General features: G+C 40.6%; 1 protein-coding gene across 4 annotated transcripts in view; it reads left to right on the top strand.

Annotated features, from left to right (window-relative positions):
- The first annotated feature begins 1,033 nt into the window (after positions 1-1,033).
- birc6 (baculoviral IAP repeat containing 6) overlaps positions 1,034-17,041 on the top strand; it is a 71,772-nt gene continuing 55,764 nt past the window's right edge. For all 4 annotated transcript variants that reach the window (XM_079458394.1, XM_079458393.1, XM_079458392.1 and 1 more), the window contains exons 1-11: positions 1,034-1,481; positions 4,238-4,419; positions 7,495-7,632; positions 9,501-9,694; positions 10,746-10,857; positions 11,774-11,856; positions 12,037-12,259; positions 12,345-12,514; positions 12,599-12,657; positions 12,766-14,253; positions 16,545-16,694. In XM_079458394.1, the coding sequence (XP_079314520.1) occupies positions 1,280-1,481; positions 4,238-4,419; positions 7,495-7,632; positions 9,501-9,694; positions 10,746-10,857; positions 11,774-11,856; positions 12,037-12,259; positions 12,345-12,514; positions 12,599-12,657; positions 12,766-14,253; positions 16,545-16,694 (3,001 nt within the window). In that variant the 5' untranslated portion in view covers positions 1,034-1,279. The remainder of the gene's footprint in view (positions 1,482-4,237; positions 4,420-7,494; positions 7,633-9,500; positions 9,695-10,745; positions 10,858-11,773; positions 11,857-12,036; positions 12,260-12,344; positions 12,515-12,598; positions 12,658-12,765; positions 14,254-16,544; positions 16,695-17,041) is intronic.

Genomic DNA, 17,041 nt, shown 5'->3' with positions numbered 1-17,041 from the left:
CCAAAAGGAAGACATTTTTATGTGTAGAACATGCCATTTAAAACGACTTCCTACCTGGTGATGTGTAAATTGTAAAAATATGTTACGTATAATATAATTGAGTCTGGAACTTGTTATAAGATTCATAAATCAAATTAAAAGCTATTTACACTGTATTTGCACCCTGTAAATTGTGATTAATCTAATTAAGGTTGTTTACTGTTGAAATAGTAAAACAAGTTGTGTGATTAATTAATAATGCAACATTCATGATCAAAGTTTTGTTGCTGATGCCTGAACAAACATTTATTCAAAGTTATAGGAGAGCCGGAGTGTTGTGTGTTTTGAAGCAACTAAACAAAATTGCTTTAGACAAAATAATGCAGCAATGAAAATGGCTCCGTATTTTATTTTTAAGGAATAATTTTGTTTATTGAAAAAACAAAGCATTCATTTTTATTGCACATAAGAATTAATTATTTTGCATTGTACATACAAACATTGGTCTGTTTTCGCTATAAAATGAAAGAATCATGTCTGTACATCTATATATACTACCTTTATAACGTTAAGGTTATTTGAGGGGTTTGGGTGTTGAATTTCTTTTCAATGCATTTCTCAGAAATCAATTCAAAATCAAAATGTGCCCTTTTTATTCAGTGCACAATACTAGTTCCCTGGTAAAAACCTTTAAAGTTAATGCATATTTGATGTCTTTGTAAACGTTAAAATCTGAACAAAAAGTAGTGTATGAATTCTAAACAAACCCAAAAAGCATACACAACATGTATGAATTAGACATAAAAGCCAATAAGAGCCTAGGATAGATGCGAACTACCTGGACACTGTTTAGAGGGAAAGCACAGGGCCTCTGGAAACTGATTCGAGGCACGAGGTGACTACCCTGATTATGCTCAAATATGACGTAGCTTAATTTAAGATTTTTTTTAGTTACAACATATTTCCCATAGTTAAAATTATTTTATGCTTGGTGGGAAAAAATAAGGATGAGTTAGTCATTTGTCTATCTGTATCTAGTGGAACAGCGCTCCTAGAGGCTCGGCGGGCCGTGACACGGTAACTACGCCAGTTCCGCTTCCCCACTGAGTGTGAGCAGAAGCAGCCGCTGGTTTCCGCTGATGGTGAATCGCTGCTCCTGCGGTATCGGGAGGAGGTTTACAGTCCGCAGTGGAAGCGCAGCGGAACTTCAGATTTCAGCTTTAACGTTTTCTCGTCGAGTTGCGTCCACGGAGGAACTACTGAAAGAGGAGGGTAGGCAGGAAGGGAAGATAGCAGGAAGATGGCGGCGGCGGCGGCGGCCTCGCCAGGTTCGCCGGACTGGGTCGTATTGAGGGACGGCTGCCTTCGCTGCGACGAGGAGGGCCTGCGGAGCCTGACTTACCACCCGGCCCTTAACGTTATCCTGGCTGTCACCAGCCGGGGCAGCATCAAAGTCATTGACGGCACCTCCGGGGCTATTTTACAGGCCTCAGCTTTGCACGGTGAGTTTTGCTGCCGAATGGTTTTGAGAGATTTTAAAAGGCCCGGACTATATCAGATAACCAGAACGTAGAAGTGATCGAAGAGTTGGCCCTCCTCATAGAGGAGGAGTGTGGGAGACCTCTTGCTCCTACAGCCTGTGATGGAGGAGGTGAGAGAAACTCCTGTTAGAGCTCCGCGTCAAAATCATCACCCAATTATGAGACTGGTAGTAGATTATATATTTAATTTCTGGACAGTCAGATGGCGAAGTGTTTAAGAATGACACCTCACTATTTGGACATCTGTTGGAGGAGTGTTTAAGAATAAACCCTAAGTCCCAAGATCCCTTGAGAGGGAGTGTGTGGATCTATCTGACAGGATTGTATAAGAATTGATCCTTCACTCTCCGGCCTCTTGATGGATCAGTGGTTTAGACACATTTGTTAGAGAATGGTCCCTAACTCTTGGTCACATACGTGTATTATAAAATAACTCAACAAACACTGATTCTTAAGACTACTACGAAGTGTTGTTGTTGATATGATATCGTTACCTCCCTCTCAGAGCCTCACTGTTTAGGGCCTTCTGGGCTGTCTGATCACTGCAAACATTTCAAATAGCGAATTTGTTTATGAATACACAGTTATAATACATACAGGCATGTAGTGCTTATTATAAATAAAACCAGTACATCAAGTGTTTATGAGCCAAGGGAACCAAACTAAAAGCGGTTCTGATTTGAATAGTAAAGCGGCACTAAAGCTTATCCAAACATTAGCAAACACGAGCTAACACTGTGTAAATGCGGCCGTGTGTGTTTTTATAACTTGGCGTCAGTGACAAGCAACATTTAAATGCAAGTCAGTGAATATTACTTCGTATTAAGATGTGTTTGAAATATATTAAAGAACAGTCGATTTATTGTTTTTGTCCAGTTTCATTTGACAGAGGTTTAGTTTAGATAAATATGCTAACGTTAGCATAGCGTTAGCCTAGCCTGCTACAGATAAGTAAAACGCTCATGTTTAGGTCAACAGATGACAGCTGACTTTAGCGTAATACACAGCACGGTCGTTTAGGGTTTCGTTTCGTTTTAAGATGAGTTGTGTCGTTTTGTTGTTAAACAGGACATATTGAACTTTGGTGCTGACAAAATTGCTCACTGTGACTTTGCGTTTTATATTTTTTCATGTTTTAAGTGCTTGTACGGCTTCATGAGTACGTTACATTAGAGTTATGCCTGGAGCAGTGCTGTTCAGTAATACCAACGGGATAGGGAGTCTCCAATTTATCAATTTAATATTTTATTAACACCGTCTGCAACTCAAAAAATGATAAATGTACTTTGTCATAATCTATTGTATTTTAATACAGCCTCAGTTTTAGCCCCAAATGACAGACATCCCGTGGACTCTTTGAAGGTCTCCTGTCAAGTGTGTAGTATGAGAACATGTAAACAATTGCTTATGTTACTCTGTTTCCCTGATTTATATTTAATACTTTATGGAATATGCTAAATCGTTTGTTGGGAGTGTTCTAAGCCCAAATCAAAACAAAAATTGTGATGGTTAAGTTTTTTGGGGTCTCCGATATCTTGGATAATATCGGTTTGGAATTGCAATTTAGCAGGAGATATTGGCACAGAGAGAAGCCTCATCGGAACAGTTGATTCGCACTTGTTTAGGCATTATTGATTCAATTGGAATGTTCTCCCCTGAACTTTTTTGGCAGCTGTTTAAAATGTAAATTAAGTTTGTGCATACACCATTAGGGAATATAAAATATTTTAAATGGACTAAATGCAGGTAGTAATTGCTTGCGAATGCAGATGCGGGTATTATAAGACAGACATGTTATTTATATCTGTGAACCCTTAATAAACTTGTTTTTTACACTTTAAAAAAAACAAGTAAAAGATCTGCTGTCATGCTGATTTTCATTTTGACCTGTCCAGACATCATATTTCAGTCTTATTTTTCATACACCACCTCACCCGTCATGCATGTTAAAGGATGTGCTTGGTTTATCTTCCAGAGTAAAAAAGAATAGAACATTGACATTCCCAAAGCTGCTGATATATCTCACTTTTTCTCCTTTTTCACAGTTATTTCAGATTTGCTTAAATGCGGCCTTAGCCCAGCACAAGCTATTTATTTGCATGCATTTATGACGTCAACTTGCAGATGTTTTAAACACGTTGGTCAGCCTTAATTTTAAACATGATTGGATTTTTATGAGCTTATTGCGTTGTCTGTTTGTTTCTCATCTGCATTTCCGTTTGAACTGCCTGTTTAAAGGGATATTTCAGATGTAAAACAAAATTTCCCCTGTTTTACTCACCCTCAAAGCATCCTGACTGAATATGACATGCGCAGGCGAGGGATAAAGCTAGTGATTATGGATGGATGTTTTTCTTAAACAAACGCATTGATTAGCTTCAGAAGAACTGTGTTTAGAGTTAGACCATTGAGCCATGTCGAGACCTTCTTTGATTGATGGATGCTTTTTGGAGCTAAAAAAATTGCCCCCCATTCTACTGTTTGGAAGACAAATTATACGTGGCATTATAACTTCGACATCATTATTCTTCAAGTAGAAAGTCATATGCAGTCAAGATGCTTTGAGGGAGAGTAAAACATGGGGAAATTTTGTTTTGCCTCTGAAATATCCCTTTAACATATCAAAATGGTTTTAAAGAGATCTAAATATTGATTAATTCCCAACAAAAATTTGTTGCAGAGCACTAATGATTGTTTTTCTCCTGGGCATATGATAGCTAAACCCGGGGGCCGGGTGAGATGTCAGTACTTCCCAGCAGTGGATAAGGTGCTGTTTGTGGACGATTATGCAGTTGGCTGCAGGAAGGACTTGAATGGGATCCTCCTTCTGGACACGGCCCTTCAGGCTCCTGTGTCCAAGCCAGCAGACATCGTGCAACTGGAACTCCCCGTGACCGAGGTAAGATAGGCTTATAGAACCAGTACTTAATACAGGAGCAAATAGATGCATAAATATCAAAGTCCATACTTTACACAACGAGGTCTGTTCTTGATAATTGTAAGATTTGGTACATCACTTGACCCTTTATCTGTCAATAATTGATGATGTGGTTTTCCTCTTCACGATTCTCAAAATCAGGTCAAAGTTATGATTTGCTTGCACCAATAAAATGAATCCAAGCTGCTTAAAGCAAACATATAAATGGATAGTTCACACCCGTAAATATATGATGTTATTTAACAACCCTCAGGTTGTTTAAAACCTGTATGAGTTAATTTTTTCTGTGAAACATAAAAGTATTTCATATTTTAATATTTAAAAAGATTTTAATATATTAATACATTTTGTAGCGTTTTTGTCTATGTAATGGAAGTCTTTTTTCACCTCTGCAGAAAAAAATCATGTAGCTTTGAAAAGATAATGAGTCATTTATGAAAGAATTTTCATTTCAGGGTGAACAATCCAAAAGTTGTAGTGTCCAAAATCGCGTATCACAGGCAGTTTCTGCCAATGTCATATTAATCTTGAGTGCCTATACAGTAGTATTGCATAAGTCGTTTCTTCGAAGAGTATTTAGTTTGTAAATTATAAAAAAGAGATACAGCTGAACGATTATTTCCAGAAAAACACGAGCTGTTAGAGGTGGGACTAGTGGTGAGAATGGGATGTAACTACAGCGTAAGGAAACAACACATCACATAAATCACTTCGTGTTTTGTACATTATGCACGTACACGCCGATTGCCAACAAACCACAGATGTATGACTTAGTTTGATTTACCGTGTGCAGTTCATGTCTGGGCTCTTTATGCACTGTGACCGTGCCATCTTTTAGTTTCAAATGTTCTCCAAATCCAGCGTTGTGTCCACCCTTTATATAACATCCATCACTGAAATGAAGTGAACAAACAGACACACCTAAACTTCACTATCGTAGGAATAACGAGCTGCAGCGCAACCCATCTTCACACAGCGCAGATAACCTTGATGGTAAGCGGGTCTCTCTCGTTGGTTGGCTCATGAGAGGGCTCTTTCACCTTGCTGTGCTTTTGGCCAATTAAAGGGATAGGATCCCTCTGACAACTCGGGATCCAGAATTTGAAAAACTTTCTGAAATAAGTTTGAGTGCTTGGGGAGTGTATCAAGTACAGAAATACTATGTCTTACATCCAACTTGTTTTTTTTAACAAGTTAAGCATGTGAAGCCAGCATGTTTAACAGTGTAAAGAAGTCAGAGCATGATAGCGCTGCTTTAAATGTGGTTAAATATTGAAACATTGCTGATATGGAATAGATACTTCACATCAAACCGCTACTTTCCTCATATAAATGGTAAAACTGATCTGCCTCAGCATTTAATTTAATAGGTGATTGTGTTAGTCCCGGGGTCCATTTTTTTTTAATTTGCAGTTTGGCCTACAACTACTAGTTTTTGTTGATTGAGCTGTCATTCATGTCCACTTTTCATCTTTCATGTGATCCCAGGTTATGTCAACCTTTTGTCAGTGTGGAGCTGAGTATCCGTGATTCGCTGAGTGACGAAAATTACTGTCATGCTTTTGCTAATGTGGTGTATGTTACATCCGGGCGACTGCTAGTTGCTTGAACAAGCCTGTTGATGTGACGATTGCATAACAAGTTTGACAAAGAGTGCTATGTAGACAGACTGGTCCATTGTATCTTAGCACACAAATCTCCAAATTGACACCACTCCCTGTTTATATATATTGATGTGTGTGTGTGTGTTTTGTTTGTGTGGGTGTGGACCATTGGTCTGTTGGGTAATATAGACTGAGGTTGGGACTAACCTGAGGTGCTGTAAAATGTATCCAAATGTTTTCTAATTCTTGAAAATTACATGTCCCACAGCGTCAGGTGTGGCCAGTACCATGTAAAACAACAAAAGGAAGCATTTTGTATTAGTTTTGAGACTATTGATTTGATTATTCATTTTGAGTGACACATTCACATGTTATACTTAAGCAGGCACAATACAGGCCATTGATGTCAAAATAATTTTTGGGAGCTCTTCCTCACAGGACCTTAATCTGTTCTGCTTGGTCACATGAGCTATAACCTCTTCCGTCCCAGACTGACGTGCCTCATTCATGTGACATCGCATTTTGTTTAAGACCATACATATGTAAAGTGAAATATGAGAGCTGAAGTGTAAACATCATCACATTCTAAAATAAATTTGTTCATGTTTTTTTGCTAGGATTGTTTTAATAGTATTCATCTAACACTTAGGAGGCTGAGACAGAGGATTAGAGGAGGCCCCTAATGCCTCCAGCTCTGCCTAATAAATTTCATTTTATAGCGGCAATTCACACAAAAATTTACATTGTCATCATTCACTCACCCCCAGATTGTTCCAAACCTCTATACATTTATTTGTTCTGCTGAACACATAGGAAGATATTTGGAAGTATAAGTAGTAATCACATAAGTACTAATGAAAGGCAGAATTTGCTTTCAAAGCTTTCAAAGCACATCTGGTTCAAAATAAACAGAAAGAAATTATTGAGAAAGTACATAAAAATCGTCTCCTTGCTTTACTCCAATTTGCAACATTTACATTTGAGATGTTGTGTATATTTTTACCCGTTGGATGTCATTTGACCTCAACTTATTTAACGCTTCATTATGTAAGGTCTTTAAACACCCATGAAGATATCGTCATTATATTGCATTTCTGTCAATTGATCACTTAGAGGTGCTGTGTGTAATTGTTTGAAGTAACCTGTAGTTTTATGTTTCAATCAGAGATTGCGATTTGTTCTTTAAGTAAGATTTAACTCTGTCACCCGTTATGTCTCATTCATTATAAATTTGGGAAGTATGTCAAAAGTTAAGTTTTCAACTTTTGGTTTGGTTCCATTAGATCTGTTCCTTGCAACATTGCTTCTGTGGTATTGATCTTCCTAAAGCTTGAAGGAATCAAATGATAGCACCTAGCTATCAAATAGCACCTCAACTAGAGCATTTGACTGGACGATAAGTGTGAGACAATGTTCCTGTATTTCCCCGCAGGCCCAGCAGGTGTTATATGCGTGTCTGGAGAAGGTGGATGTTTCTTATATGGAGGGCTACGATCTCTTTCTCGCGCAGCTTAAGGAAGGCCTGGAGAATACCTCTCATGAGACGGCAGCCAATCACAAAGTGGCAAAGGTGAGGATACATCATTCATAAATCTCATCGAATGTAGGAGTGTGCGTTTGGAATGTTCACAGAAAAAGGGTCCGCTCTTTTGGTTTGTATTTGTCTGCAGTGTGAACAAATGCTCTCAAGAGTACAGACACACGCTGTAGTATTACCCATCTGTTTGTTGTTGTGCTGTACTGGGATTTGGCTTTGTGTTTCAGAGTTGCAGAGCTTTTTTCGGTTTATTGAATATTTGATATAAATGAGGATGATGTTCATGTGTCCATGTTTAATGTGCAAATTCATCAGTGAAACTGCACACAGTAGAAGCATTTTACATTTACATTTACATTTATTCATTTGGCAGACGCTTTTATCCAAAGCGACTTACAAGTAGTTTTATACAGTGGCACATTACTGCAGAGCAATCAGGGGTAAGGTGCCTTGCTCAAGGGCCCTTCAGTCATGACCTGCTGGCACTGAGATTAGAACCGGCAATTAATTTCTGTGTTAATATAAAATCTTTTAAATAAAAACATCCACAACTGAAAGGCTACAAATACCAATCCGTATTGCATCTGTCATTTTTATTAGACTTATATTTGTGGTGCGGTTGTCACAGACATCGTCACAGCCCTAGATGTAACGCAATCTGTTTAGTTTGTGTATGATCAAGAATAGTCGAGTCATGTAGCATTACTCCTTATAGATTATTCATGAGAGACATCTTCGCTGTTACTGTGATCCACACACACTGTATTGAATCGCGGTACTGCAGTACTCGGATCAGCAGCCCTGCAGTAAGAGAAAGGTGATCAAAGACTCTTTCTAATGCCTACTTGAAGCTCAGAAGAAACAACATAAACGTATGGTTTGCAATTCAAGCACGCTTACAAAGGACAGACATGTTTTGAGACTTCAATCACCAAACTATATCAGTCGTTTGTGTAAAGTATTTACAGATCACATCTCTCTCTGATTTAAAAAAAAAAGTAATTAAAACTGTCTACAGCTCCTTTATTTATATACTGTATTTTAAAGGTCCCTCTTAAATGCTGATTTAAGATCGGTTTTCCCCACCTGCGCGAGTCGTTAATCATCACTCTTATGTGACTCCATATAAATGGGCCTCTGCAGTTTAGTAAAAAAAAGAAAACATCACGTTTCTCCCCTGTGTCCTCTGTACCATCAGCGTATTGCTGCAGTCCCGTTCATGCAGTTTTGCTGTAGGCTACAAGTATAGGTAATCCGTCCCATGTGTTTAAGTGAATGTACGGGCAACATTCTCTTCTTTACTCATCTGAGCATACTTTATCCTAATTTGGCTGACACCCATGTATCACTCTTAACAATGCGACAGCTCCAGTGATGGATTTCTCACTCAGCTCTCCGCTGACCTCTGAAAGACCACTGGCTTCGTGAGAGAGAACATAGACTGCACTTTTTATCTTTACACAGTTTAAGCGAGCATCTGAGATTGGTCGAGGTTTCAATGAAAGTGGAGATTCAGATAGGCCAGGATGGTTGTGTAGGAGCTTGCTTAGTCATGCACTTTGGTCTGAAATAACAAAACTAAGATCAAAGTTTTGACAGGCTTGTCTGTCTGTTATCATTATATGTGTGAATTCTATTGAAATTAGACAAAATCTTGGAAGGAGATGCACTTTAAAAAGTTATTTGTAAATCATGAATAGCCTTTAGTTTACGTCATACACCAGAATCATCATTGGTTTGCAACACTTTCATTCTAGAGATCATTTGATTGGTCAAAAATAGGATATGCCTTCAGTGCAAGATGAGTCATCAATATTTTTGGTTCTGTGTGGCAGAAGAGACATTTATAATGTTTTAAAAGTCTGTAAGCTGTGACTCTAACACTCTCAATCTTTCCGCAGTGGGCAACAGTGACCTTTCATCTCCCTTATCACTCGCTGAAGGGAATCACGAATGCCATCGTGAATGAGCTGAAGAAGTTAAATCAGAATGTGGCAGCCCTCTCTGTCGCCTCTTCAGTTATGGACAGACTCTCTTACCTCTTACCGAGTGGCAGGCCAGAACTGGGTGTCGGACCTGGCCGATCGGTAGACAGGTAACTACAGTTCTCATTCAAGGATGTGTCTGTTTCTCTCTATGGGATAGGCCCCTTCTGCATATTCAGATGCTCTGTTACATTATGCCAGCCCCTATTGGCTGGCAGACATGACGTTTGTGCCTGAGGAGTGGCTACCTACATAGTATAAATAGCGCAACACAGCATCATTTTGTCATTCAAAAACCTCTTCTTGCTTCACACGGATAACGATAAACAGCCTCCACGCCTGTTGCTGGTTTGACAACACCACATTGCCATCAAAAGCAGATCGGTTCTAGTCAAGCATGACAGACCGCGGTTACAAGGGCAGTCGCTCTCTCAGTCCAGGCCCTTAACACATCTCTTCTTTGTTTTGCTTAACACCAATGAAGATATTTGGAAGAATGTCAGTAACCAAACAGATCTGATCCCCCACTCACTCCCATAGAATTTTATAGTCTTATTTAATTAACACTGCATATAGGAATTTAGTGTGTCTGATATTGGACCTGTGTTTTGACTTCCATAACCTTTTATGTTTTACTAATATTCAATGTTTTCTTGTACAGCTGCTTTGTAACAATTAAAATTGTAAAATGTTCTATATAAATAAAGCTGACTTTTCTTGACTTGACATGGGGAGATCTGTTTGATAACTGGCATTCTTCCAAATATCTGTTTCTATGTACACCAGAAACATTTATTTATAGAGGTTTGGAACAACCTGAGTAAATGATGACAGTTCACCCAAAAATATAAGTTCTACCTCTTTAATGTACAAGAGTATACAAAACCACCATAAGTATAACTATAGCTCATACTCAAGGTAAGCGTTTAAATACCTAACCTTAAGCATTTAGACTGCAGATGGTGACTTGTCCCACACAGTTTGTTTGGCCTTTGGTACCAGACCGGAAAATCATGGAGACTTCGGGATATGATATTTTGAGCCAGAACATTTTAGACACCTGCTCTGCTTTCATCTGCTTAGATTTGTACTCCGTTTTGGAATGCATATATATTTCAAGTGTCTATTCTTGGCTTAAGTGTTTATGTGTAATATTTACAGGTCTTTGATGTACAGTGAAGCTAACAGAAGGGAAACATTCACATCCTGGCCTCATTCCACCTACAGGTGGGCTCAGCCTGATCCAATGGCTCAAGCAGGCTTTTATCACCAGGTTTGTATCATATCACCATGGCAATGGATTCTCAGTTTGAGTGTTGGAATTTTCTCATGAATTTTCTCGTGGTCTTTATTTTTGGCTTGCCACTAAGTGACATTGAATTCTTGAATGTATGTTGAATAAATGTTTGTTCCTGAAGCTCGGTTGTTAAGGGTCATCACACCTTTATTACAATGTAAAGCAGCTAATATCCAGGACACTACCCTCTCTTAGTGTATGAAATGACTGTCATGAGGTCTTCGATTAGGATTTAATTGTGCTTTCATTTGCGGTTTTACGTTTAATGTGATTCTGGGAATTCCCCATGATGCTTTGGCACCTAAGTGCATTGCCTCTCCCTGACTTGCCGTGCATGCCACAAAGGGTTGAGCTGCATTGGTAATCACACTACTCCTCTCATCCATGTTCCCTGTTGTCATGCCAACCGTACAGAGCAAGAACAGTGGCCTCTGTGTTGTGAATGAAAATGGGGTGAGAATTTATTTGTGCTGGTCAATTTTAACAATAGGAAAACGAAATCGCTAGAAACCCTTAATTGAATAGGTTGGGGAGGAGTCGCTGCTTTGACTTTGAGTAGTTCCTCGCCTAACAGATCTTGATCTTTTGATAAAACTTGAGAGCCCTGTGAGAAACCTGTATGACCCTCTTCTGCAGAACACAAAACAGCATATAGAAAAAAACATTCAACGTTAGTAACCAATCATTACTAGCCCCCATTGACTTTGATGGGCACAAAACAAAATTTCCACAAAAGTAAGAGCCAGTTATATGTTTTAAATGAGAGGAGGGTGAATAAATCATGACAGGACTTGGGTGAACTATTTGCAATAACTATTATTTAGCTGCTGGATATCTTCATATCTTCATTCCCTCAGTGGTGCTAAAATGTTTTGTCCACTTCTTCTTCCAGCCTGCAACCACAGGTGATGATCGGGCCATGTGCTTTACTTGCAGCGTTTGTTTGGTGTGCTGGGAGCCTACAGATGAGCCCTGGTGAGCCAACAAATTTCGGTTTAAAACAAATGTCTATATTATACAGAAGAAATAAAAACTTTCACTAAAAACTTTACAATAAAATATAATAAATATTACTGTCATTTGCCAGGCAATTATAAAGAAGACTCTCAACCTATTGCTGTAAACCTTCCAATTTCCTAAATTCTGCCCCTTTAGGTCCGAGCATGAGCGCCATTCGCCCAACTGTCCATTCGTAAAAGGAGAGCACACCCAAAATGTTCCGCTCTCCGTCACCTTGGCCACCAGCCCTGCCCAGTTCCCCAACGCAGATGGGTCGGATAAGATCATGTGCTACGGGTTTGGTAGCTGCCCTCATTTTCTTGCCACAGCAACCAAGAGAGGGAAAATTTGCATATGGGATATTTCCAAGCTCATGAAGGTGGGTTCAACTGTTTGAGAAACATGAAAGCCATAAGCAGTCATGGAGATGGCATACAGTAATCCCAAACCTCTCACCTGTGCAGGTGCATTTAAAGTTTGACGTGAACCCATATGACCCAGCCATCCTGAGACAGTTGATTCTGTCCGGCAGTGAACAGCAGAGCATCACAGGAACAGAATCACGCAGACCAACGCTCTCCTGGCTTGAGGAGGCCACTTGCTGCTCTGATTTACCGAAACTAGAAGGGGACAGGTTCTGAAATCACACTCACTTTTAATATTGTTATAAGAAGCTCTGTTTTGTTTTATTGAACATTTGCTATCTTTTTGTCATCAGTGATGACCAGATTGAGGATTCGGATAGTGAAGAGCCTTCCAGATCGGAGTCGGTCACTGGTAGGAGCATTTCTTTATTTCTTAAGTCCATTGTGAAGTTGAACCCTATAACATTATATCTAGGCTCTAGGCCAAGCATCGGTAATAAACAACTCTTTCTTTGCACAGGCCCGCTGGGTCAGAAGGAGACAATGGAGGTGAGTCTGGGAGTTACAGCCCTCAGTGTCCTTCAGCAGCCTGAGAAGTTGCAATGGGAGGTGGTGGCCAGTGTGCTGGAGGACACAGTTAAAGACCTAGAGGAGCTGGGTGCCAACCCTCCTCATTCACTGGGTCCCCCTAAGGCCGACAAGGACAGGACAGCCGAACACCACAACATTCCCTTCCCCTGCCTGCTGGCCGGAGGACTGCTAAGCTACCGGTCAGCGGCTAGTTCCCCACTAGGTCCCCCTCCGTCTCGGCGCTCTATGGATAGCCCAGTAAGGAATGCACCCCCAGAGGGCCTTACTCCAGACCAGGGTCCCATGGAGATTGAGTCCTGTAATCCTGCCACAGACCTGGGCTCCCCCAACCCACCACCAGCCACACCTGTGCATAGGACTATGCCTGTACTACTCCTGTACAGCATTAAAGAAGCAGATGAGAAGTCCTCAGGGAAGGTTTTCACCCAGATGAATAACTTGATGAGCAAAGGGCTTCACGAAGACGGTTTTACCGTCCCGCAGATTATCGAGATGGAGTTCGACACGCACGAACAGCTTCTGCTGCAGGACCCTCCCATTACGTACATTCAGCAGTTTGCTGACGCAGCAGCCGGAATCGGGCCGTTGGATGGGGAAAAGTGGAGCTCGTTGGCTCCACGGCCGGGTTCTCTAGTGCAGTGTTTGCGGTTACCCAAAGCCTTGGAGGATGAGAACCTGTATGTGGACTCCATTACACCTTGCAGCGATGGTTTGCACTTGTTAGTCGTACTTCAGCCATGCTCTGTTGAGTCTCTTAGCGCAATCAATCAGGTGGAGGTGTTAAACACCTTAAACCGTCTGCACTCGGCCCTCTGCGGACATCGCAAGGGACAGACTTTGGCCAATGGCCACGACGCCCACTCGGGCACTTCCCCTCCTCAGACCCCCCTTATCCTGCCCCCACACAACCTGCAACAGCCCCATACTTCCAGGCTTCTAGGGGGCAGCGGTGGTGGCGGATACCTTGCACTCTACAAGTTGAACTACTCCACCCGCATAGTGACCCTGGAGGAGGAACCCGTGAAGGTGCAGCAGATCCGTGACCCCCGGGACGCTGTCACATCGCTCCTTCTCCTGCCGCCAGACGTGCTGGATGGCAGAGAGGATGACGGAGAGGAGACATCTGAGGAGTCAACGCCCTCAGGGCTCAAAAATGGCTCTGGGACAGCGGCGTCCATTGTGGCAGCTGGACCAAGCATGGGATCAGCTGTTTTGAAAGAAAAAAGAGGAGAGGTTACTGGACTTGGGCACTTAGTGGTGACCACACAGTCAGGGTACATCATGATTCTGGACCTGTCGACCCTAGAGGTGCTGGCCAAGGTGGAGCCACCCAAGAAGGAAGGGACAGAAGAGTTGGACCCCTTTGTCTCTGTAACCTACTGCTCAGGCACCGACCGGCTGTGTGCCTGCACAAAAGGTGGGCAGTTACGGATCTGTTCAAGTCGAGCTCAGAAATTTAATTTTTTTTATATATGCATTTTTATGTACATCATTCTTTTCATTTGGGTTCAGTAGGTGCATTGACTGTTAGACCTTTACAGTGTAACTGTTACAACGTGATACTCTAGGCGTGTGTTTCTTAGAGGTGTCGATGTTTCTTCGGGTTAGCTTGCCACCCACACATGCCTCATCACCATGGTAACCAATAACATAGTCATTCTGTTGAGCTCACACCACTCGCTCTATTGACAGTGACATCACATAGATGTGACCGTGGGGACTCTGGGATCGGTGGCAGGTGTTTGGCTTTTGCTGTTGATTGGCTAATTTACCAACAATTAATTTAATCACAGTTTAAGTTACAGTTATTAAAGGGTGTCATATGGCGCAAATACGTTTTTCTGTATCTTTGGTGTGTTATAAGTTGCCCATGCATGTATTAGACACTATCATTTTCTTTTTTGAAAAAATTAAAGTGTCGGAACTAAATATGCATTCTATCTAAAAGCGAATGCTCACCCAGACCTGCCTGAAACGCCTTGTGTAACAAAACCCCACAGTTTGTGGTATGATTTGACTAAGAGCGCCCAAATGTTTAGGCAAGTAAGGTGGGCATACCTGTCAATACAATTGCTTTGGAACCTGACGTTACAAATATGATAAGAGGTGTCACATTTCTGTCACAGCCTTGCAGTATTCAACCAATCACTATGCACTGGTTAACTGGCCAATCATAACACACCTCGCTTTTCAGAGCGATTAGCTTAGTAAAAAATCTGTGTGTTTCAGAGGAGCGGGGCAAAGAGGAGATGCACGTTATGTGGAAAATACAGCGTTTTTTAATCTTAAATCATGTATACAAAATGCATTACATCTCAAATAAAAACGATAAAATTAGTTTTAGCCGTGTCATTTGACCCTTTTAAAAAAGGAGGCGTACATTTATCAGCTCAACTCTACATTCCTCACCTCCCAACATTCGATTACAGATATGAGAACTGTCCATTGAGTCGTTGTGTAATCAGTGAGGAAGACATCATTCACTATAATATTCTTGATACCACTTTCCAAAAGCAGGTTTGCCTGTGTTTAAGTGGTTAACTGTTGTAAGACCAAACTCAAGTCTTCTTTGGGATGGTGTCTTTTGCTCTGTTTCAGTTAATTACAGCTGTTCGGTTTATTCACTAATACACTGTGTATGGTTGCATTTATTAGTTGGAGAAGGGGGAATTCCATCCTGGTCTTTTGCAGACGTTGTTTAGTTTCTTTTTCATTTCTGCCTCAACTTAGTGCCGCTTGTTATGGAGAGGTCTGATATTTATATTATACTTTTTAAAGCCATCAAGAAAACCTTCAAAAAATAACATATCTACATTAAACTTTAGCCATATATGTTGACTAGAAAACCATAGGGGGCATTCGTAGGAACGATTTTGTATTTCTTTTTGTTGTGTTCTCACCGTGGGAAGAATTTTCGTTTAGGGACGCCTTTTGGAGGGACGAAATTTGCTCCTCCTCCAGAGCAGGGTCTAACCTAGAAAAAAGAAACTACCAGCAACGCAAGTGTGTTGACTGGCTGAATGTATGTTACAGAACAGTGTTTAAACTGTTGCAATGCATAAACATACAGAAAGCTAATGTGAGCGGAATTAACCTGTTGTCTTTGGACGTTAATGTTTTTTGGCTGCCTCTGTGGTAGTTAGCATTTTAAATTGTCATAAGAGATTTTCTCGTTTATGTCCTCATTTTTCACTCTTACTGTCGCAACACAGACAGCATGGGTACGTCTGCAAGTTGTCTTCTAAAGATCTGGAGATTTGGAAAATGTCTGCTGTGTGAAACGTCTTAGAAAAGGCAGTTTTATTTAAATTCTAAATCATAACACCTTACAGACATCTTCTGGATCTATAAAAATATATGTCTTGCAGATGTAAATGCAGACATCAAATGGACATCTCCCCGATGTATGCTATCAGGGAACTATTGGTTCCTGAACTTAATTCATGAAATTATCTGTCTATTGAGAGTTTGGGGGTGGGCTTAGCGACCACAAAGAACATACTAGAAGTTTCCTTTCATGTTCATATTTATTCATACGGTGTAAACACTTCAAATTCTCATCGACTGCAAGTTGTTTGCCTGAAATTGAGTCTTGTTCAAGGTCAGTCACGAAACAGGGTTTGTTTCTTTATGAAAGTGGAGAGTTTATTTATCTGAAGGCAAAGGGCTTGGACTAATAAGTGTGTGGGGGTTCTTATCTTTCTGAAGGTGGAGAGCTTCATTTCCTTCAAATTGGAGGTGTATGTGATGATATCGATGATGCCGACATTTTTGTCGACGGACCCCTGTCTAATAGGGCGGAACAACTACTGGATGGCTCAAAACCCACATCTAATCCCTCGAGCCCGGGTATCACAGGTGAGTGATTGACTCTTGAATGCTTTGGTCAAGCACATTGAACCCTTCACCTCTGCAGATGACAGACAGTAGGTTTATATTTGCCCAATCAGCTATTTCTAATAAATTTACATTAAAGCCATAAACGGATAGTTACTTGAAATTAAGTTACTGACCCTCACATGGTTTAAATAACCATGTGCTATTTTCACACCACTTTGCATGGGTGAGTAGATTTAAAATGAGTAGTTTTCCTAGATATGCGTAGTCTGTTTTTGTGTGTGTGTGTTCTTTGTATCTTCTCTTAATTGATGATATGGTGTGTTTTTCCATCTCAGAATATCACACTGGCTCTATAGTATCGAGTC

Source organism: Barbatula barbatula (assembly GCF_947034865.1).
Source record: "Barbatula barbatula genome assembly, chromosome: 6".
Taxonomy (NCBI): domain Eukaryota; kingdom Metazoa; phylum Chordata; class Actinopteri; order Cypriniformes; family Nemacheilidae; genus Barbatula; species Barbatula barbatula.
The sequence above is the reverse complement of the archived record's forward strand: the minus strand, read 5'-3'. Positions and strand labels throughout refer to the sequence as shown.